Source organism: Kogia breviceps, chromosome 5 (assembly GCF_026419965.1).
Source record: "Kogia breviceps isolate mKogBre1 chromosome 5, mKogBre1 haplotype 1, whole genome shotgun sequence".
NCBI lineage: Eukaryota > Metazoa > Chordata > Mammalia > Artiodactyla > Physeteridae > Kogia > Kogia breviceps.
The window spans coordinates 4,030,093-4,048,784 of record NC_081314.1 but is presented as its reverse complement, the minus strand read 5'-3'; the positions used below and the strand labels follow the sequence as shown (position 1 = coordinate 4,048,784).

Here is an 18,692-nt window from a genome sequence, read left to right as displayed (position 1 = left end):
CTTGGGGACTGAGGAATGGTGGAGAAGAGGAGAGCTCGTGGCCCACCCGGGGGGGGGGGCAGCTGCTCAGCTGGACCTTGTCAGGGTCCAGTGTTGCCTCCTCTGTGGATGGGCCAGTGTGGTCAGAACCTCAAGTGGTGATCGCCCCGTTTTAAACACTTCTTTGTGTTTGCATGTTGTAACTCGTTGGGTTCTCACAACAGCTCCATGAGCTGGGTGGGTTCCACCTCTTTCTTTTTTTTTTTTTTTTTTTTTTTTTTTTGCGGTATGCGGGCCTCTCACTGCTGTGGCCTCTCCCGTTGCGGAGCACAGGCTCCGGACACGCAGGCCTAGCGGCCATGGCTCACGGGCTTACTTGCTCCGCGGCATGTGGGATCTTCCCGGACCAGGGCACGAACCCGTGTCCCCTGCATCGGCAGGCGGATTCTTAACCACTGCGCCACCAGGGAAGCCCCCACCTCTTTCTTAATGGGTGAGGAAACGGAGGCACAGAGGTGTCCCACAGCCCCTAGAGTTGGGATTTGGACCCTGGCAGAGCCGCGCCTGGATCTTGTGCTCTCAACTGCACTGTTATGTCTCTTCTGGTTTCACATGCCGTCTGAGTCAGACACTTTTCAAATTGCGTAGGCCTGGTGTCTTGTGGGCCGAAACGGAACCTGACTGTGACTGTTTGCCTCGTGGGGAGCCGGTGCGTGGCCTCTGCTTTATAGCGGTTGCATGGGCAGGTAGCGGCGGGACTCAGATCAACGCTTGTCTGCGGGGACTGGATCCAAGCAACAGGCGCACATCCTTCCCCACGCTTGACGGAGCAGCGCTTTTTCTTCGTATTAGATCCTTTCACAGCCAATTTACACAGGAACCATTTGAGGAACAGCTCTTTATATTTTTACGGAGGAGACAGTAGAACTTGGGAGAATGTAAGGAACTTGCTCAAGCGAGGAGGTAGCTGGGGGCTAGACTTTGCAGCCAGAGTTGAGATTCAGAGTTTAGGATTCCTTCCCCCGGTTCAGGGGCTCTTTTCTACAGCCACATGAACGGTGAACGCTGGTTCGTTACTTCATCAAGCACCTGACGGCCGGCTCCTCTAGGCAGGACAGGCCTTGCTGGGAACACAGGAGAAGTGTATTTTCTCATCAGGAAATGCTGGTTGTACGCATGCGTGACATTTTAATCTGAGGTTAAGAGAGGGATGGCAGCAAGTAAGTGGTGAGGGTGATAATGATGATAGATACCGAGGCGAGCGGTCGAGCTAGTGGTTAAGGCTGTGCTTGCCTTGGAACTGGGGAAGACGAAAGCAGGAGGATCCAGGAGGAGCTTGGTGAGTTGTCTGTTCATCTTGTCTTCTCAGGATTGCATGTTTCAAGACAGAGTGTCTGCCTTAGTGGAGTTTTTGGCTATAGGAGCTTACTGCCAGCAGGGCAAGGCCATGTCTTGTGGTTTCTCTTAAAATGTTTGGGAGACTTTTTTTTTTTTTTTTTTTTTTTTGGTGCGCGGGCCTCTCACCGCCGTGGCCTCTCCCGTTGCGGAGCACAGGCTCCGGACGCGCAGGCTCAGCGGCCATGGCTCACGGGCCCAGCTGCTCCGCGGCATGTGGGATCCTCCCGGACCGGGGCACGAACCCGCGTCCCCTGCGTCGGCAGGCGGATTCTCAACCACTGCGCCACCAGGGAAGCCCTATTTATTTATTTTTTTGCGGTACGCTGTTCTCTCACTGCTGTGGCCCCTCCCATTGCGGACCACAGGCTCCGGACGCGCAGGCTCAGTGGCCATGGCTCACGGGCCCAGCCGCTCCGCGGCACGTGGGATCCTCCCGGACCGGGGCACGAACCCGTGTCCCCTGCATCGGCAGGCGGACTCTCAACCACTGCGCCACCAGGGAAGCCTGGGAGACATTTACGAAAAAACCTGGGGCTACCACCTCTTCACCCCTGGGCCCCTGGCTGGTCCTCCTTGCCCTCTGCTCACCTGGGGACTCTGAAGCAATTCTGACTCTTTTAAGGTCATTGTTTATATACTTGACTGGCCATTGACACCAGCTGGGGAGCTTTATTTAATAATGTAGATTCCAAGACCCTACTTCAAATGAACCAGTCAGAATCCTTGTTTTTGGCTCAGGATTCTACATTTCCAAAAGTGTCTGGGTAAGTCAGAAATGTGGCCAGGTGTGAGCCTCCCTGCCTTGCTGTTTTGGAGCCTCTGATCTTACAGCCCTTGGAGGAACTTCTATCCTCCGGGCAGATGTCCTGCCTCCTGTTTGGTCTAGCTCCCTCCAACTGCCTGGCTCTTATCGGTTACTGCCATAGCTTTGGACGCCCGACTGTGCAGACCTGTGTCCTGAGAGCAGAAATTGTGATGATCAGAGGACTAGTTGGGTGGTATTAGTGAGAGGAGAGATTCATAGGGAGACCTTGAGACAGAGAATAGGGCTAGAACATCCACAGATTAGGTGAAACCCAAGGAGGAAGTAAGAATATCATCAGGGGCTTATGTAGCAAAAACAGTAATGTCTGACTTCTCCTGGGGCCTTGAGTTTTATATTTCAGCCTGTCTTCTCTTACCATTTTTTTTTTCCCGGTTGGATGTCAATGAATGATATAAATCTGTCCTTACACTGTCTGTTGTTACTCCTCCTTTTTAGCGGGGAAGTTTTAGGAGTGGAGTTTTCCTTTATTTATGCACCTCACCCCGTCACCCAGATTTTGAAAACTGCCCTCGGGTGTCCCAGAGTGTGGAGCTTGTGGAAACCTGGGCATATTTGTGAAAGACTCAGACATATTTCAATGCAGGATGTAAAACTGGCCCTGCAACCATTTTGTATTTCCTTGAGGTTTACGCTGAGCATTTTGTGGATATGCGTAAATGTAAAGATTAGCTTGTGCACATTTTTTTCTCTATTAGAAATGGAAATAAGTATCTTATTAATGTTTGCAAAAATATTTTATCTTGACAAACTCTTCATCCTATTCTGTGTATTTTAAAAAATATGTATTTTGTTCTGATGATTAACTACGCACATAACGTGGCTTTATTCAACACTAGACACCAGTTTCAGTACAAAATGAATAAAATAATGATGATGGTAATAATAGGTAGAGGGCATATTTCCTACTTCCAGGAAATAATGAAAAAAGACATATTTCCTGCTTTCAGGAAAAAAGACAACATAATCGATGTTTTGTTTTCCTTTTGTCTCCGATGCTTTAATTTATGCCGAATAGTTCTATGTTCCCTCAATTTATTACCGTTTCCCTTTGTGGAACCCTAGGATTAAAATACCACGGGGCTTCATCCTGATTAATCTCAGAACCCTCCACACAACCCAGCCCACCCCGTATGTTCACGCATGCACACGTTTCCTTTCCCCAGCATTGTTTCCAGGGGACTCTGCCTCGTCAGTTACAAGACTGGTTATATATAAACATCCCTTGTGTATTTGTCCTGCAAATAGAGTGAGTCTAATACAGGGAATCCTCCAAGGTCTGTTATCGTTTCCAGTCGGTTTCCACCCAGCCTGGCAACGACTGCCTTAAAAGCTGGTTTACTTACTTCTGTAAATGTCTTATTTTGTTCCTCACTCCAAAATCTTCTCTTCAGGTACAAAAACAACTTTATTGTTATTGCCTTATCCCCAGTTTTTCCCACTTGCTTCACTGGCCGGTTAGCCACAGTAGAGCAATTTGCTTTTTCCCACTTGCTGTCTTGGGGACTTACTCATGTTAGCCCTATATAATTATACCATTTTTTCCCCATAGCTTTGTAGTATCCCATAATTTATTTAGTCAGTCCCTACTGATGGACATTTAGATAGATATGAACATTTTCAATGAATCTATTTTAACTGCAGGAGCTATTTGCTGGGTTACATCGTTTTTAAAAAGTTAAAATAAAGCTTTGCTGACAAGTGATTTAGAGTGTGTGTGTGTGTGTGTGTGTGTGTGTGTGTGTGTGTGTGTGTGTGTGTAGAGGGGGTTATGTTTGCAGACAGGATTCCACTGGACATTGAGAAATATACTGGGTTAAGGATACAGAGGATTTTAGTAGAAGGCTCAATAGAAACATAGGAAAGTGCAGAGAAATTTAAAGGAAATGAACTTAGGGAATTCCCTGGAGGTCCAGTGGTTAGGACTCAGCGCTTCCACTTATGAGGCCCAGAGTTCAATCCTCATGGCCAAAAAAAAAAAAGAAGAAGAAAGGAAGTGAGTTTGGAAGTTGCCCTCTAAAAGGATCTGTGAAGGAGCTGGTGTCTGAAATGATGGCTCTTTTATGCCTAGAATGGGGTGAAAGTCAATCTGGGACGAAAAGAACGGTGTAAGCTAAGGCATCAGGGAAGGAAAGTCAGCAGAGGTGGGTAGGCCATAATGTGAGGATCTTGATGGTCGTGGTGAGACGTTCATAATTCACTGTGCCACGACGCTTTCGAGCTTTGTGATAAAATAATTGAAGATGTGATTTAAAAAGTGTGATCTGGTAGAAAAACATGGAATGCAGACATGCCTTTTTGTGTTTCTCTATGTGAAGCATCAAATCCTGCCAAAGTCAGTGCCTTGATTTAGGGTAGTGGAAGAGGGTGGCAGAAATTATGTCTTTAAAACAAAATTAGTCACTATATTGTGAAACAGTGCTTTTTTGTTTTTTTTTTTTAACCTCTTGAAATGAGCGACAGGCAGGGAAATTCATTGGCAGTTGTGTGCTTACCTTTATCTGAGAGTTACAATTGGAGAAACAAATTTCTGGTACAATATCTCCACCTTCTGGAAGATGGGCACCAGTAACAGTTCATAAAAAGAATGGATATGTGCAATATTTACATATTTTGTAGACGGCTAACAAAAAGCTCACTTTGAAATAGGCACTGACGTTGAGTCATGAGTTGAATACATAGTCTCAATTAGCTGAATTGCTCAAACAGGTTTTCTGTGTTGCTAATATTAGATTGGGTTTAACCTTAAGAATCAGAAGGAATGAATTTCAGTTGATGATATTAGCAAAGAGTCAAAATTGAGAACTCATAGTCACAAAAATAAAATCTCAGTGCATGTATTTCCTCTTTTGTGTATGGATTTTTGGAAAGGTGCTCATAAAGCCAAAGAGGGCATTTTCTTTTATCCCTCGGAGTCTCCAAAATGTATCCCTTCTCATTATTTCCATTCTGCTCTTAAGACTCACTTCACCTGTCACTGTCTCTGGGCGTGTCCCTGTTATCTTGGCATTGTTCATATACTTCCCGCATGGCCTATGTTTTTATATCAGTCTCTGCTGGAGTGGGCAGTGGCTGCCTTGGTTGGCTTGTCTTGGTCTCACCAGTGCCCGCTCCTATAGCAGGCTCTCAGAAATGTTTGTTGAGTGAATGTGTGTTAGCAAAACACACAGGGGAGAGGCAGGGAATATCCTGCAACTGTATGCTCTGGTCCTATAGGTAAAGATAAGAGAGACGATGGAATTAATCTGAAAACAAGGACTGTGAATATTTTTAAATACTGTTATCCCAGTGGCATCAAATCATCTACTCATTTGTATCTGCCCACTTTTGAGTTCCTTCCCTAGGTTTCTGGACCCCCGACCTGCATAATGATTCATCCTAGGATGGGTCCCTCAGAGGATCGCGTGCTGCTCTATAAGACGGTTTATTTGCTTCGCAGTCTGACTGCTCAGCTTTTTTAGTAAATCGTTAGAACAAGTTAGGAAAATGAGCCTTCAGAAGTCACTGAGAGAAGCTTAGGCTAGAATGAGAATCTTCGGGCAGGATAAGACTCATAGAGAATGAATACTTCATTTTTATTATGTCGATGAAAATAATCAATAAACAGTCTGTAATAGGAATAGAAAAATGTTTTATTTGAGCCAAAATGAGGACGAAAGCCCAGGAGACAGCCTCTCAGATAATTGAGGAACTGCTCTGGAGAAACATGGTTTTCAGTGCAGTTTTATGTCTTCTCAGAACAAAGAACATCAAACAAGTCAGGGATACGTTCCTTCATGGTTTCCAGAAAAAGTTCAGCACATAACACAGCGAGTCAGTGTGGCCTTGGCACCTGGGAAGGGAGTCTTGTCCTGGAAGGAGGACCAACATTGCCACCCCAGCAAGGGAAGGATTTAATCCTTATTTTTAACAAGGGCCTTCTTGACTTCTGGTCTGTGCACCCTTTTCTTTAATAACTGAAGCAGATGTACAGTGTGTGTTCGATAGGCCACAGACAGGCTGTTCTGTTAGCACGAAATTCAAGTCAACTCGTGTACAAGGCAGAATGCCTTCCCCATGCCTCGATATCAGTTAGATAAACTTTCCCAGAGTTGTTCTGATAAATAGATGTCACCTGTTCAGGCTGCGGTGATGTGTGAAGAGCAGGCGCTAGCATGTTTAGGGGAAGGTTTTGCGGTGGGGAGACTTCAGGGAACTTGCCTGAGGTTAACTGAATGCTGTGGGTGAGCTCATGCAGGTTTTTCATGTTGTTGTTGTTGTGTGTCCCGTGTCCCCCCCGCCCCCCCCAAAGGCTAAGCACACCTGAAATTTGTAGACTCAGTCTTCTTCTCCGTCCAGCAAACTGCTGTTAGCTGAAGCACACTTGTATGTGCTTCTGCGTTGTGTGAGTGTTGTGTGGTCGTCCTTGGCAATTTAGTTTCCTTGGCAGCGTGACTGAGAAGTTTTTCTGTGGTTTTAGGCCATTAATGCTGTAGAGAGCTACGTACCTGTTTAGTTAACATTTGGAGCACAGCAGTGATTCTTAGGCTGTTTTGCACGGACCAGTTGGCGTCAGCAGAATGAAGACTCAGTGAGGCCAAGTTGCTGTGTTTAGTCCTCACGTGAGCTGTTCAGGGAGCAGCTGTGCGTGTTGCCCTTGTCTTTTCCCAGGGATCACAAGGTGGGTTGAGTGAGGACGTGCGGTTCCGCTTGTGTGACTTCATCATGACCGGAAGGCTCGTTCGGATCCCACGTTCTACTCCTCCTCCGGGAGCCTGGCAGGCTTCCTGTAGGGGGTGTTTATCTAACCCGAGTTGTGCTTCGTGGGTGACGTCAGTGCCCTCAGTGGCCCAGCCTCCTGACCAGCCTGTTTGTTGAGTTGTCTCCATGGAGGGCTGTGTGTTGGAAGGACAAATGCAGCCTCCCTCTCTAAGATCCTGTTGAAATCATAGCACTCTTAAATTTTGTACTTAGTCGTTAATAGTGTGACAAAAGATTTGTGATGGTTTTGCTGTAGAGGAGAGAGAGAATTTAAATTAGAATTTAGCTTATGTGTTCCTTCAGGAAGCCAAGGCCAATAAAAAAAATACTCAATTTGGGTGAGCTGGGTTCTTTCCTGTGGGGTTGAACAAAGCTGCTAGCAGCGAGCAGTAACCTAGAAACCATTATCCACCCACCCAGGAAACCTCCTTTAGAGCTTTTTGTTGAATAGCTGCTCCTCCAGCACCCAGGGCTTCCCAGTTTGTGTTTAGTAAACTGGATGGAAGAAGCTTCACCGTGGGGCCTCTCGCTGATGAAATGGCTGGATTCCCTGATTCCCTGATTTCCTGGTCCTAAGCTGCTTGTTTAACGGGGTAACGCAATCCTAAGGTAGACACGCATTTTCGGACGTGCTACGCCCACAGGTTTGCCCACAGGGTCTCAGTGCACACCCGTCGCCGGCTCAGCAAGGGACACTTTCACTCTCAAAGGTTACCTAGGTTTTGATCATGAACTATATGCTCATCTGAATTATGAGGGAATAAAATGACCAAATATGTGTGATTGATAGGCTTAACTTAATGTTCTCTTCATAGGGAGTATAATCTTTCCTATTCAGTGGAGAAGTTTATTGAGGCTTTGCTTAGGAGTGCTTCTCAACTGCAACCCCAGCCTTATCTGCAGTGGTGAGACAGTTGATGTTCCCAGGATTCGGTAACGTAAATAATTTGCAAGGCCTTTTGGTCGCATCGGTTCAGTATTGAGCCACGGTTAAAACCAGGACTCCTGGAGCCAGATGGCCCGAGTCTGGATCCCAGCAACGGCTTTTCTGACCTGTGTGACCTTTGTGGGGGTAGTGCTGGCGCTTCCCCAGGGGTTTATCAAGGGCGTGAAGGTAGCTGATGCAGGTCAGGTGCTGAGAACGATGTGTGCTGTGTCGGGAGTGCCCAATAAAAGTTAGCTGCTTTTATTTCCTTAGAAAATAACCACTGAGGGTTAAAAGTACCAGGCAAGAAGAGTATGTGAGGGCCTGGGACAGAAGGGAGAACTTGAGGCCTCTAGCAGCAGTGCCGGCAGTTTAGAATCATGGCGCGGTGGGCTCGTTTTCTCCTCTCGCCTGGGCGTACGGTGGGAGGTGGAAGGTGGGAGCCAGGTTTGCTGTGCTCCCAGGTCCTTGCTGGTCCGTGAGACGAGAGATGCAGCCTCGCCCGGCCCAATGCGGGGCCAGGCCCGCTGGAGGCCTAGCTTTGCCCACTGTATCTGAGGGCGAATCTGCAAGATTAGGTGCAGGGCTGCTAGTAGGGGTGAAGGAGGAAAGAGGGGTCATAGGATGACTCAGAATTTCCAGTTCAGGAGCCTGGGTGGATGGTGATGCTGTTAATCAAGTTCAGAGGTTAAGGAGCTTCCTTGGATGAGGTGGAGAAAGCGATGCAGTCCATCTTTTTATGGTCCCACGCTAGCATGCAAAGTGAGGTCTGTGTGTGTAGATAGGTCATGTTGTGTGGGGCTTTCATATCACTGTACTAAAAATAGGTTGAAATATCTCACAGAAAGAGTGCATTGGGTTTGTTGGGATTGAGAAGCCCTGATCTAGATGCTCCCAAATTTATTTCAAGTAAGTGTTCTGCCCAGTATTCATGTCCTTATATATTTATTCATTTTTCCATTGTGTTTAATGGTGGCATTTCTCTAGCTGCATAGAACAGCACATTAAAATCTAAAGACACTGGTGATATCGTTCAGGCTTTTTGAAGAAACACAGAGATATTTATTTTTGATACTTGACAGATGGCTTCACTGTTACTGAAAGTATTTTGGTTTGGGCTGGTAGTAACAAGCATGGGATGTGATGTGTAAGGTCTGTTTGTTTCTGAGGACTATTTGAAAGCCATCATGGGTTAAGGAGCTGAGTCACGTTTGTTATACTAAATCTATTAGCCCTAGTTATACATGCTGTGTGTTTGTATGTGTGTCCAGGTAAACATGTCTAGAGTGTTGTTGGAAAGTCTTGTTTCAAACATTTAAACCTAAACTTCGACATGGAAGCTTTGGGCAATCTGGTGACTATTCTAGCTTCTCGTTCATAAGCTAGGCTGTCTTAATCAGATGTGTGGCTCATTTCTGAGAACTGCAGCAACCAGTGGATATTCTCTGGCATAATTATTCAAAGAGAAATCGGCCACTTTGTCAAGAACGCTTGCCAGTGAAGCTGTTTGAAAGAAAGGAATTTCCAGTTTAGTTCCATATCTTGCCTTTTCAAATGAGGAGAAGAAAAGATTGTGGTCTAATAGCCACATTACACCATTATAAAGATTATTTTAGATGATTTCTTGTTATTGTAGCTTATAAGGAAAACTTTAGAATATTCAAAATAAAAGTTGCCATTTGAATCCTATGCATTTCTTGATACCTTAAAATTTTTAACTCTTGACAGTCTTATTCCTCCTTCTTCAACTCTAATAAATCATTTTATATTTAATTAAAATTTTTTTGTATGTCAAGAAAGAACAGTCAGTATTTGTTCCATTTTCCCTGTGAAATCCATGTATGTTGCAGCCTTTTTAGTTTTTTTAACATCTGTAAGATAATTTCTTATAGGTAATAATTATTTTTTTAAACATTTCCATCATACATTTGTCTAGGCAGCTCCAGGACTGTTTTCTGTGTACATTAGCATTAAAGATGACCGAAGGAAGACTCAGGGTGGCGGGGGAAGGGTTAGGCGGTGTTATTGTCTAGTCAGTCGCAAGCAGTAAGACAGACAGGAGTCGTTTTCTTCAGTTGTTTCATGAATTTTACCACTAGATGGTGCTAGAGGGCTGGGGACGGGAGCTAAGTCAGCATCTACCAGATATTTATGTTGAAATTTGAAAATGTTTGATCTCAAGAAATATTTACTTTTATAATTCACTTAGATGTAGCCAAAGATTACTGTAAATATAATGTTAAAGACATATATATTATTTTTACATGGTATGTGCCTAGTAAGTATTTATTGATTTGATAGCTGTCTTCTTGCCGTGTTCTGTCTGGGAGTAAAATCTCTTATTTATGAGATTTAAGTGACCCCCAAACTTTATTTTGCCCTTGTTTTTTTTTTGTTTATTTTTTTCTTGTATATCACATTTCTCCAAAGTGATTGTAAAATTTGTGTTTTAGGTTGTACTGTCTCTATGGACAATTTTGGCTTAGCTATTTTTACCTAAATTTATGGATTTTCCTTGTTTCCATTCCCTTGAAGCTTTAGTTGAGAAACAAAATTCTGGTATACTGTTTGGAAATGAGAATAAAATGGTATGAATGGTATAATGAATATAACAGAGTTAGTAATCCACTGAAGATTTTGTATTAGGTCAGTTTCTCTGCATGTAAGTTTGATGAGGAATAGAAAAATTTCTTTTTGAAAGTATCTCAATATGTTTCTCATTTGCATAAAATAAAGAATAACTTTGTTATTTATTGCTGCCTTAAGAGGGTCCTGAAATATTGAATATAATCCAAAGGCTCCATGTAAGAAATTTTAGATTTCAAGTTTAAGATTGTTTCCAAATTATCAATTAATTGAAAACCAGTCAAATAGAATTCTTGTTTTCTTCAATATTAATGCAGCATTCTGTATTAACTTATGACACCAGCACAATATTTTATGCTATTCCTGTTGATATTATGTTAGTCATATAAATGATTCATTCTTGGTTGGCCTGGATAAGTAGTTTTTGTGACCACAATGTGAGCATTGGTGTGAAAAACAAGCAGTATGATTCTGATGTTTTTGTAATATGGCTTTAAAAAAATAGGGATAATCCTTTCTATTTTTTTCCTAAGTCATTGTTTTAAGATGTCCCATTGATTTAATCATGTAATTTCAGAGAATAAAGCCACCCTTACATAAAATGTACCCACTAACTCTACAGCAATCCAATTTTAGGAACATGAAAGTGGGATTGAATTTTTTTTTTTTTTTTTTTTTGCGGTACGCGGGCCTCTCACTGATGTGGCCTCTCCCGTTGCGGAGCTCAGGCTCAGCAGCCACGGCTCACGGGCCCAGCCGCTCCGCGGCACGTGGGATCCTCCCGGACCGGGGCACGAACCCGTGTCCCCTGCATCGGCAGGCGGACTCTCAACCGCTGCGCCACCAGGGAAGGCCGGGATTGAAATAGTTTAAGGACCTCTTAGACTGAGGCCTGAATTTTAGAGGATTAAATGATGTCTGGGGTTTCATAAATTTCAGAGCACCAAATGGAGCCATTTGATGCTATTAAAATGGTAGGTTCTTAGTTTTTAGGTTCTAAGGTGAACATGCCTTTAACAGAATACACACACACACACACAGGGAAGTGGGTAGTATCACTTTTGAGTGGGATATTTCTTTTTTGCTCACTTTAGCTTTTTAGAATTTCGCAGATCGTTTACAAGAGTCTAAATAAAATATCGTACTGTTTTGCATGTGTATGTCTGCGTTGTCTCCGTTAACCGGTAATGTTCCCTTTTCTTCAGCAAACATGCCTTCACTCCTGTTCTTTTAATGCTCCCCTGGTTCCTTGTTGAGTGTTAGGAACAAATCGGGCATCTAGTCAGTGGTCAAGCAGCTGAACGCTTTGAAAAAGAATGAAGGCTCAAAGGTTTATATCGAAGGAGAAACTATTCTAAGATTTTAAAAGCGACTCAATCTTTTTTGACTTGATTTATTGAGCTCTGTTCTTCAACTGAAGGTGTTACTTTTAAACGAATGATATCCCTATTAATGATGGGATATAGCTCAAAAGGAAGACTATTTTAAAACTCTAGTTTTTCTAAAGTAAGGACTGTTAAGTGGCTTTTGAATAAACTGTATATACTTGATTATTAACCAGGCCTTCACATTCTCTTCCCTACCCTTAGTACGTGAGGATTCAAATGCGCCATAGGGTATAATAATGGCAGACGTAAGTTCAGAGTGTTTTATCCAAAATCTACTTGTCTTAATACTTTTTTTTTTTTTTTTTTTTTTTTTTGGTCATCACACTTTTTTTTTTTCTCTGAAATAACCTAAGTTTAAAATCAGTTAATTGACTTAAGTCTTTCAAATGCATTGCTTAAAAAAAAAACCACAGTTGAACTTTCTTGCCTACCCCCTACACTGTGCAAGTTTTTCTCATGTGCATAAGACATAAATAAACACAGACAGGGGATAATGGCTAAAGGTTGTGTATGGGCCATAGATACAATGACAGAAAGACCTAGCAATCCATATTTACTCAGTTACATCTGCAGTGAATGAGCTGTGTTGAAAACAGCATTTTCTTTCCCAAATCTTAGGGATCAAGGTTAGATAGAGTTCTCGCTACTTCCTCTTCTCTCAGAAGTGGCTTCAGAGCCACCAGCATTTCCTGGAAGCATTTCCTGCAGTGCGCTGGCACTGCTGTGGCCTTTTCTGCACCTGTAATGTGCTCTTCAACCTCCAGCCGTGATCGCTGCCACTGAGCGACACACCATCTCTTGCTAATTTCACGTTTTGCTATGCCTTAATGTTTTTCTCAGTTCCGAATTATACCCCAATTTCGTATCATTTCAGTTCTCTTTTCATCCATATTTCTGTGGGCTCAGGCGAGGGTAATCAAAAGACAAATTTATTTACACTTCGTACATATTGACTTTGACAAACAAGAGAAGGCCTGGTGGCCTTTAACTCCTACACATCAGTATAATCATAGTATATGCGGACCTCTGATCTTCTGACACTTTGCAGTGATCGGATGCTTTCACTCCTTGTTCTGATATTTGACTTCCTGAACAGCCTTCTTGAAAATGAGCGGCACATAAAAAAGTAAATTATCGGATCCAGGCACACGTTGCAGGCAGACAAGAAAAGTGTCATTTCTTTGCAGTAATACAGGATTTTGTGTGCCGATTCATCTAAGAGTCTGTCCAAGTGACTGAAAGTAAAAGGAATCCTGCACAAGTGATAGGGTAGAAAACAGGTGAAAAACACAGCCACAACCACCCGAATGCTCTGGTTGTGTTTTCGCTTTCGGCTTGACTGGCTTATGAATTGCCTGCTGGATCTGTGGATGTACCTGGATATGGCTATGTAACACCCTATCAGCATCACTAGCACAACCACAAACAAGCAGCTGTTGACGTAGACGACGGCCTTATGCCATCTCACTCCCAGAGGACTCTTAAGCTTCACGCACTCATGGACGTTTTCCCTAGTTGGCTGACCATTTGTTAGGATGACGTTTGGCAGGGACAGAATAGCCATGAGCACCCAGACGCCAGTAGATAAAATCTTTGTAAAGGTTACGCTGTACATGCGGGAGTCGCCAAACGGCTTTACCACCTTCAGGTAGCGATCGATGCTGATGAGCCCGAGAAACACGATGGAAGCATACATGTTGGCATAGAATAAGACCGACGTGTATCTGCAGAGGATAAACTTGAAGTACCAGGGTCCGAACCCTGCGTCGTGGACTATTCGAAATGGAAACGTCAGCGTCATGATGAGGTCGGCGACCACTATGTTCTTGAGATAAAATATGAAGCTGGTTTTATTCCTGATGTGGAAGAAGATCCACACCGCTAGACCGTTCAGCAAGATGCTCGCCACAAATATCACGAGGTAAAGCCCAGGCAGGACGACAGCGTCAAATTCGTTGTTAGTGGTGGTGTTCTTTCCGGGCCCATCGCTTGTGTTACTTGGGGTGTGATTCCCGGGGCCGTGCAGCTCGTTATCTGTAGGAGAAGCGGGGAGACATCACTTCAGTGCTTTGCATGCGTGCCCTGCAGACAGCTGGGCTTCCCCACAGGCTGAGCTCTTGCCGTTTCGGGCTAGTTTAAAGATGTCTTTAGTACTTTAGAGACCCAGTTTATTGCACTGTGAATATTTTGAGCGCCTAAAGAATCGGTGGCCTCACACAACGAGGTCCTACTGTGTGGTACAGGGAACTATGCTTAATTTCCTGTAATAAACCATAATGGAAAAGAATATGAAAAAGAATATATGTGTGTGTGTGTGTGTGTGTGTGTATATATATATATATATAAAACTGAATGACTTTGCTGTACACCCGAAACTAACACAACATTGTAAATCAACTATACTTTAATAAACAGACAAAAAAACATTAAAGGGCTTCCCTGGCGGCGCAGCGGTTGAGAGTCCGCCTGCCGATGCAGGGGACGCGGGTTCGCGCCCCGGTCCGGGAGGATCCCACGTGCCGCGGAGCGGCTGGGCCCGTGAGCCGTGGCCGCTGCGCCTGCGCGTCCGGAGCCTGTGCTCCGCAACGGGAGAGGCCACAACGGTGAGAGGCCCGCGCACCGCAAAAAAAAAAAAAAAAAAATTAAATTTTTAAAACATAAAAAGAACTGGTGACCTCACCCCTAAATCCCCCAACCCCCAAGTCCCTTGAGTAAAATGTGAATTTCTGGTTCTCTATGCTAGCTGTTTGAAAATGAAAATAAATATACTAGTGAAAATTATCTTGATTAGATTTTTAATTCAGTGTTTGATATCCTTACAAATAGAATCAACAAAATTTGGGAGCAGAAAATTAGAATTTTACATAACAGAATGGTAGCATGTGGTTATTCTTTTAGTGCAGTTTTTGGCAGGGTCTTTGAAATATCTTTTTCTCTCTCTTAGTTTTAAGCTATTTAATCATCAAGAATTGGGAAAGAGTAAAACTAGCAGGTCATTTTGAATTTTTTTGCCTGTGACTTTTTAAAAATAATACTTCAGAAACTTTAGGGACCATCGTTAGGAAGAGAAATGAAAAGGAACAATTGTCGTTAATATTTAGGTTCATTATCAAGGAGGACAGTTATTAAAAATAATTGCAGTCTGGTACCTATTTTAATTTACGAGCCTAGATTACACCTATTGTGCTGAGAATATGAAAATTGTAAACCTTTTGCTATTTTGGAACTTTGAGTTCATGTTGTTAAAGACCTGTACCATACCGCTCTCTCGTACAATCAACGAGATGGTTTATGAACATTGGATTTGCGCTTCCCATGGATGGCTCCCAGCCATTAACTGAGCACATGATACTAAGACAGGCCTGTTCCTGGAACAGTAGGGGTTTCTCTGACGAGTGACTTTGGCTGGAGGACTTTTCATCGGTCTGGTCCAAACTTTCTTCAAACTACACTGAAGTCTGAATCTTCCTGCTCCGCCTCTTTGCTTCCCTCTGTCCTCCACAGAGGTCAGACCTGCACAGCTGTCAGCAGTCCCTCGGCATCCCCCCCCCATAAATCTCTTGGCCATCCAGTTACATTTTGTCTTTTTTTTTTTTTTTTTTTTTTTTTAAGCTGGAACTAACAATTTACAAATGAACTGTTTGGAGATAAGTTTACAAGGAAGGTCCTTTCTGAATTTTCACGTCTCACTAATAATGTTTACTATAATTACAATTAAGTTTTGGAATGACTTTGTTTTAGAGCTAACAGCATGAATTTAGCCCTCATTTCCCTACATGACGGGCAGCAAAGTATATATTTTGTTTCCTTTCTTTGAAGAAGTGAACCAAGGAAGATAGTTTTGATGATTATAATCCAAAACCAGGTTCTTAAATTGCTGCCTGAAATTTAAGTGTAGGCTCTTCCCGAGTAACCTTGTCCTCTTTCCGATTCTTTCCCTTTTATTCTCTGCTACAAGTGTTTTTAAAAACTGGTTTTCCTGGCTTAAACGTCCTTACACAGGCTGGTAATTTATACCTGGACCAGCCTGTTACGATGAGACCCACAGTATTATTAAGCTTTACACGTTTAAAATGCCCGATTCAGCTGGCGTCTGTACTACTGTTGCCAGTTTCAAATATTGTCTTGGAACAGTATGGTTCAAGCCTATTTTTGACGTAATGAAATGTCTCAGTCTTGGCTGCTGCTTTTCCACCAGATCTACAGTAGCATCCATGCCCTTAGAAGCTTCTTAAGATGTGCAGCTTTACCTGGGTTAAGATATCTGCTTGACTTAATTTCGCCAATTAAACTATTAGCAGTTACCTTCGTCTAACCCAGAATAGAGCCCTAGGGGAAGTAGAGAGAGGACAAGCAACTTTTGATCAGGATAAGTGGTCTAGTGGAGGGACCCAGCCTGAAAAGGGGCAGCGACATCATCTGCTGAAACACGGGTTATACCTTGTAACAGTGACTAACGAATGATTTTCAAAACCATTGTAAATGCAAGTAGAATGGTTCACGAACCACAGCACAATAGGCATGGAGTTATTTCCACCCTTACTGTTGGCTCCCTGGATGTGCTGTGCTTATCCATGGGGGAACGGAAGGACCCATACTTCCCAGGGATGGGTAGGGATTTTGTGTCTGTTTATTATATACTTTAAAGTGTTAATTGTATGAACAAGCGCTCTTACTAAATGACGATTTACTGCTCAGTTATGTTGATTATCAAACACAGTCTTAAATCAGCATGTCAGAAAGAGTCCTTAAAGATACTCTGAGTCATAAATAATATCAGGTACGAGTAACCTTGTTCCACAGTGATTATTGAACCATTTCATGGCTCTGAGACAGTCCGCTGATCATGTCACCTCACAGTTCTACTTCTTTAGTTTATGTATGGGATTAACGTTTTAGAATATAGGACTTCTTAATTCAATGGAATAGGCTTGGGCTTGTTTATTCCTTCATTTACAGATTCTACATTTATGAGGCAGCTTAAACAAATTAGTGGTTAAAGCCTGTTATGGGTTATCCTCTGCAATAATGTGGTCGTAGAGAGAAAAACGGTTCCTGAGAAGCAGGAATAACCATCTGTGGGTGTTGCTCTGGAAGGTTCAGAACTTAATATAGAGAGTTCTGTGTGACATAGATTTTTTTTTTTTTTTTTTTTTTTTTTAGAATTAAGTCTGTGGTATATTCTTTCCTGCCAGCCTTTCTTCTCTTCTGTGTCATTGCCCCAATTTTTCCAAAGCCTGTGGCTATGCCCAGAAGCGTTTCTCTGCAATGTTCCCACTCAGGAACAAAGACCGTTAAAAGTGAGTGGCTTTCTTTCCCCGGGAGGTTTTATCGTGTCGTTCTTTGCTGTCAGTAAAGAGCTTGGCCAGGTTAGGGAACATTTTTAATGACAAGTGGTTTGGTGATTCAATTAAGCAAAACTGGGAGCTGTTTCTACAGTGTAAAGGCTGTTTTCTCACAGCCCACACCCTCCTTGTCTCCCAGGATGTTATTCCCAGTTTGTGTAGCGCAGAGCTTGATCACAGAGTGATAATTGAGGGTAAAAATCCCTTTCTTGTTCTCCGCTCCGCTCCCCTTCCTGCAACTCCTCTTAAATTAAATTAGCGGAGGCAATGACATAAGATCGCTGGTTCCACAGTAAATCATCGTTTTGTTGCCAGTGGGTTTGTGGGAGTGGTTTTGCGGTCTGTGTGTTGCGGCTGTGGCTGCCTGGGTTTGCGTGTAAGGGGGATTGTGTGTACGCCTGTACGTGCTGGAGAGACGCGTGGCCTTTGTAGCCAGGTACCGCACCAGCCACGTGTGCCTCCTGTATTGGACACGGCAGAAAGAGGGCCTTGCAGACAGTCCCCTCTTTAACAGTGCTGGTTCAGTCGCTTCATGACTTTGTCTTAAGATGGAATAAGTAGCGGCCATTTTGCCGGATCTTCGGAGAGTTAAATGCTCTGCGTACGTTTCAAGCACAGTGTCTGGTACTCAGTAGATGTTCCCTCTCTGACTTTTGGGTCATTAATAGCAGTCACATTGTGAACGATATGTGGTGAAGAACCTTGGTCCTTTTGCTTTGGGTGAAGCTGCATCGCTGCTCGCTGGGGCATGTCACACTTTGGCACAAAGTGTGAAAGTATCAACGGTATATCACTGCTCTGCCTGCCGGGTGGGAATGAAACACCAAAGTCACGCCAATTGCAGGGTGTCACTCCCCTGGCACAGCCGCCCTTGCGTGATCATTTTCTAGCTACCCAGGAGTGTAGGTAGATGTTGTCTTGACCTCTTGGGGAATCTCAGTGAACCTTGATCTAGACTGTTTACATCTGAAAAGTAATATGTACTTGAGTTTGGGTACGAAAAACTTCCCCAGTTATTAGTTTAATCTTTCTTGTTCTTTTAGAGATGGTCTCTAGATGAAACAAAGCTTACAAACAAAGTGATGGCAAGTTAAATGTCTCTCGGTGGTGCCACCCTGCGTGTTTGCTGTCTTACATTTAATGAAAGGCAAAGATAAATGCTGGTTTATTTTGTTAGGTGGTTGGTGACCGCGAAAATCCCTAAGTGGCCACATAGTGTAAATAACAGTTATTGATCAAGTAAGATTTTCTTTGCATTTTTCCCTACAGCTTACCTGGTAATTTTGCAAGTGTCAAGTTGAGCCCCATTCTTTAGTTCTGAGGGACTGCAAGCAAAAATACGTGTCAGGAAACACTCGTGGACGATTGAGGCAAGGGCTCAGCATAGGTTATTCCTGGTTTGATTTCTGGGGACCGGGGTTGGGGGGGAGAGAAACAGTTAGGCAGGAATTTGAACACACAGTATTTCGATCTGAACTTTTAAAAAAGGAAAAAAAAAAAAAAAAAAA

At 43.4% G+C, this 18,692-nt stretch overlaps 2 protein-coding genes across 13 annotated transcripts in view; one reads left to right on the top strand and one right to left on the bottom strand.

The window, feature by feature from the left end:
* The window catches only part of MED12L (mediator complex subunit 12L), a 324,289-nt gene that overhangs the window by 178,861 nt on the left and 126,736 nt on the right, over positions 1 to 18,692 (top strand). The gene's annotated exons all lie outside the window — the stretch shown is intronic.
* GPR87 (G protein-coupled receptor 87) lies at positions 12,831 to 18,492 on the bottom strand. Its single transcript, XM_059064206.2, has 2 exons — positions 18,459 to 18,492; positions 12,831 to 13,873 (listed from the first exon to the last, which is right to left on the bottom strand). Exons 1-2 carry the CDS (start codon positions 18,490 to 18,492, stop codon positions 12,831 to 12,833), a joined length of 1,077 nt encoding a protein of 358 aa, XP_058920189.1.